Source organism: Cryptotermes secundus, unplaced genomic scaffold (assembly GCF_002891405.2).
Source record: "Cryptotermes secundus unplaced genomic scaffold, Csec_1.0 scaffold3765, whole genome shotgun sequence".
NCBI classification, from domain to species: domain Eukaryota; kingdom Metazoa; phylum Arthropoda; class Insecta; order Blattodea; family Kalotermitidae; genus Cryptotermes; species Cryptotermes secundus.
The window spans coordinates 7,250-12,132 of NW_019743026.1; the positions used below are offsets into that span (position 1 = coordinate 7,250).

General features: G+C 37.9%; 1 protein-coding gene across 1 annotated transcript in view; it reads right to left on the reverse strand.

Moving 5' to 3' along the window:
- LOC111873687 (putative uncharacterized protein DDB_G0286901) overlaps positions 1 to 4,598 on the reverse strand; it is a 9,821-nt gene extending 5,223 nt beyond the window's left edge. Inside the window, exons 1-4 of the mRNA XM_033755165.1 lie at positions 4,575 to 4,598; positions 4,277 to 4,488; positions 2,467 to 2,544; positions 1,029 to 1,286 (exon numbers count right to left, since the gene is read on the reverse strand). Coding sequence (XP_033611056.1) covers positions 1,029 to 1,286; positions 2,467 to 2,544; positions 4,277 to 4,488; positions 4,575 to 4,598 — 572 coding nt within the window. The remainder of the gene's footprint in view (positions 1 to 1,028; positions 1,287 to 2,466; positions 2,545 to 4,276; positions 4,489 to 4,574) is intronic.
- Positions 4,599 to 4,883: the final 285 nt, after the last annotated feature.

Here is a 4,883-nt window from a genome sequence, read left to right on the forward strand (position 1 = left end):
AGGCGCTGTCAAGCATCTCAAAAGATGAATTTAGACAATGTTTTGAAAAATGGAATAAAAGACTAGACAAGTGTATTAGTGTAAGTGGAGAGTACTTCGAAGGGGATTGAAGGTTTGTGCTTAAAATTTGAAGAAATAAGTTTAAAAAAAATAAGTTCTCTTTCTTTTGGGTATCCTCTCGTATGTCACAAAACCGTGCTCCACATTCTGCACGATATTCTTGGATACTGCAAAACTGCAGCACGTTTGGTACTCCATACAATGTCCGAAGTGCAACAATGGCAATGTTAAGCAATTGCACGGGACTTGCTGGACCGGTACCAGAGGGAAGGTGACGACATCCTTGGAAGGATCGTCACTCTGGATGAAACTTGGGCTCACTCATACGAACCGCACTTGAAGCGACAATCAAATAAATGGAAGTATCCTGGATCGCCTCGTCCACATTACACAGAGTAATGTAAAGGTGATGTTCACTGTGGCATATGACATTGATGGAGTGATGCACCACACTGTACCTCAGTGACAGACAGTAAACGCTGCCTACTACTGCAATTTCCTACATAATCATCTTCGTCTAGCACTCAGGAGAAAGCGATGACACTTGTTGGCAACGAAACCCATCATCCTCCATGAAAATACAAGGGCTCATACTGATGATGCTGTCGATGGGAGATACTAGAACATCTGCCATACTCACCCAATATAAGTCCGTATGATTATTATCTTTTTGCCAAAAAGAAAGAACCACTGCGAGGGACACGTTACAACACAAGAGAGGAGATTATTCATGTTGTAGGGCGGTTACTGCTGGACATCAACAGAAGTGGACGCACTGATAGTGTACGACGCTTTCCACAAATTTGGCAGAAGGTGGTACACATGGGGGGCAATTATATTCAAGGAATGTAAGTGTGTTTACCTCAGGTAATATAGCCATTTCAAAACTATAAAGGTGTTGCTGCTACTTTTTATCCAACCTTTGTAAATGCAGAACTAAGGAATCTGATGACAATGGTCTATAGTACCTGTTCCTGTTTCCTTTGAAATATCTGTCTCTTGCACCATCCTGATTCCCAGAAATTTTACCATACCTCGGTGACAGGTTCTTCTTATTATTGTTGTTATTATTATTATTTTTATTATTCGACTGTTGGCTGTTTGATGGAAATGCAGCTTGGTGCCAAGCACTTAGCAAGCTTTGTTCCCTCAGGACGTTGTCATAGGCCTGAGAGAACAGAAGTTCACGACGCTGGGCATCTATATCGAGAGTCTCCATTTGATTCCTGCAAAACAATACCTGTCACAATTAACTGAAAAATTAGAAGATATGCCTCTACCAGTGTAAAAATAGTATATTCATAATCATCATAATTATATTGCATTAGTTGTTAGTATTTTCTAGGCGGTGCCATAGCTCAAGCGGCTAGTCACTGGCTTCCCACCGTGGTGGCTCGGGTTCGATCCTGGGTCTGGCCAAGTGGGATTTGTGGTGGACAAAGTGGTGCTGGGGCGGGCTTTCTCTGAGTACTTCAGTTTCCCCTGCCAATCTTCATTCCACCAAATTCTCCATCATCATAATCACCCAGGGCAGGCTACAATAGGCCAATCAGTGGCCGTCCTGCCAAGTGGACCCAGTTGGACTCCACCCTTCACTAAGGGAATTAATTAGTATTTTCTTATGCAGGGCGGAGACTCATATGCATGTCGATGTTACATTTTATAGTCCAAAGTAACTTGTAATCAACCTTTCATAATTCTGATACTATAACCACACAGTCTGGTGAAGAACTGGGGGTCTCTTTTTCTAGTGGTATAAAATTAATATATCAGAACAGCACCTTATATTCATACAGTACATATGACATGAAATTCTGGAAATAACTAGTTGCCTTTCCTTTGATATGGCATGGACTTCAGAGCAACTGATGTGTTCAACAATTCTTCTATTATTGCGCATGTTTTCCCTGCTGTGGTAACGTTTTTACTGAACTGTTACCTAGCAATGATACGGGAATACACATACAGACACACAGACTGATGGGATTTATGAAGTACACTCCTGCGATGGGAAAAGGTGCCATGATATACATCCAAGTTTAATAAAGACTGGTTCAGGCACTCAGAAGTTGATAGGGGGATACACACAAAGACAGCATGGTGATCTCATAAGCTTAGTTTTTTAATAAGAAAACTAGGCTAAAAAGTTAAATAAAACCGACAACCAAAAGGTAAGAAACAGACTTCAAATTAAGAAGTCGTGTACTCAAGATGCAGTTGCATTGGTGATATTCAGCTTTGCCTTTCTCTTTGTACATATGTTAGCAAGTCACCTCTCAATACCAGATCCTCCCTATATCAAATACAAGCATTCTGAAGAAAAAATGGAATCATAATGCAATTTTTTTACATCTTACTTCTTCAGAAATTCCTGCAAACAAAAAATATGTTGTAAATGCAATGTACCTGTTTGGGTGTAACTTATTCTCCAGTTGTAGAAGAAGGAGATCCCATGCAATACGATCTCCAAGCTCTGGAGATGGGCTGCTTCGACACCATTACATGCATTAAGCAAGAAGAGTAGGAAGAACCAAACAGAACATAAGCATGCTAGATGTTTAGGGCATGTAGTTCACACTTCAATCACCAAGCATTAAATCCACTGGCACATTTGTTATTTTACCCACAGTAGAAAATTCCATTTATTTTCGATACAAATAACAAACATGTTGCCTCAACTTGCAACTTGCATTTAGGAAGTGCTCAGTTTGAATCCTAGATGGGCACTAGATATCCTGAATCCTTTTTCTTTGCTTTCACAGTCTCTCTAGGCAAAATGCAGGAATTCTAATTTAAATTAGGTCACAAACACTTCTTTCTACATCCATTTCAATTACTTACTTACTATCATCCAGTCTATCAATGCTATAGAACATGAGTTACTGACAACACCAATAAATAAACTACAAATAATGGTTGAAATTTATGTTCAAATTTCTTTAATTATATAAATTTTGTTTATAATTGCTATAAATTTACTGCTAACAACTTTCAGGTAAGATAATGTACTAATTCTTTTATGTACCAGGCAGATTATGTACCATCAAATGGTGATGCCTAGTGAAAAATTCGTTGGCAAGGATGTGGAAAGAAAGTAACGGTGTAATTTCAAGAATTATTCTGGAATTTGTCTGAAGGGTCTGAGGACATAATAGAAAACTCAAGTCACAGTAGCTAGTACCTGGACCAGTACTTGGACGAGGACCTACCAAATACAAAACATGAATCCTACCCACTTAACTGCAATGTAAAGTAGTAGAATTAATTTTGAAATAATTATATTTTTGGATTTGTCATAGTACTCCTTAGATTACAGCACAGATTAACACAAAATGACATGGGCAATTATCCTTGTCTGGGTGGAATTAAAGATAATGAATTTTATAGGAACAGACTTGTGTATGAAGGCGAAGTTTATGTTACTTTTTATTACTAATTTGAGAAACAGTTATAACAAACAGGATAAGACTGGAGTTAATTAGGCAGTGGTTCTCACCCATTTCTGATTCAGAGATCAGCATTTTCCAGACTGTCTCAACCTGCTTGTTACTAGCACATACAAATTAGACAACGCTTTTAGCTGGTACTAAAATTAAGGCAATGCCATAGCTGCCTGTATTGAAAAGTAACAACTGAATATCTGCTGTTTGCTTTCTGTTTGCAGTGGCTGGCCCTAAAAATCTGTGCCCTCTTTCCACCATTAGGACTCTCACACCTTTAAACTCCATGAAATGAGGAGGAAAAATATAGTAATGTTTGACACAAACTTTTATTCACTAGAAGGAAAAACTAAAACGTAAGTGGTTATAAAGTATTAATTTTTTTCATTTCTCTCTCTCTCTCTCTCTCTCATGCACGCATGCATACCTATACAGTCATCAGACTACCAGCTGAGAAACACTTTAGTATGGGGCTGTTTACATTTCCTCATAAACATAACCTCAAAAGTTTACAACATTGATACTTAGTAATTTTCAACAGATATTCAGATCTGCATGCAATAAAACTTTAGTTATGGAAATGGTTACCATATTATTTTTACTAGTCAATTAAAATAACTGCAACAGCAGAAACTCTTGCACCATAAAAAACTACAGATTTCATATCGTGTGATGCTAATGTTCTTAAAATAGTCATGGTGTATTAAGGACCACAGAGTCTCTGGCAACTTAAAAGCGAACTTCTAAGAACTAGCATTGTATATAATTTTACATACCTGCTCATTTCTTCCTGGAGGGCCTCATAATATGACGCTGTCTGGTTAGGACTAGGGGCAGGCTGTTTTCCACCTCTGCCTATGAGACCTGGCACCACTTGAAAACCTTGAGGTCTCACATAGGCCCTGGGTGGGGCTCTAATTTCTGAGAGACGAACACCTGGCTTGTTATGACGCAAGTACTTATGTGCCTCTTGATTTGACATGTGCACCTGTAATACAAGACAGAAAAGACTTTATGAACTAGAAACATGTAATGCTGTAAAAGATATATAATCTCCTTTTAACAACAACTAACAACTCTGTTTCCATTTTTGTTCATTGTCTCTTTTCACTTTATAACACATACTTCATTATCAGAATGTTGCTTTATGCAATTATATTTAGACGTTCTGTCTGCTTCTGTCCATATAAATTTATTTGGTAACTTATTATTTGTAAGCAAAGTGATTCACAGTTCAGAAGCCAGAGTTCAGAGGTTGTAAGGGAGATAATTAGGAGCAGAAAATGTAAATAAATTGTTGTTTTGAGTCATCGCCCTTATCAATTTTAAAAAATGAACTAATTCCTCATTCATGTATGCATTCAGTTATTTACGTATAAGATC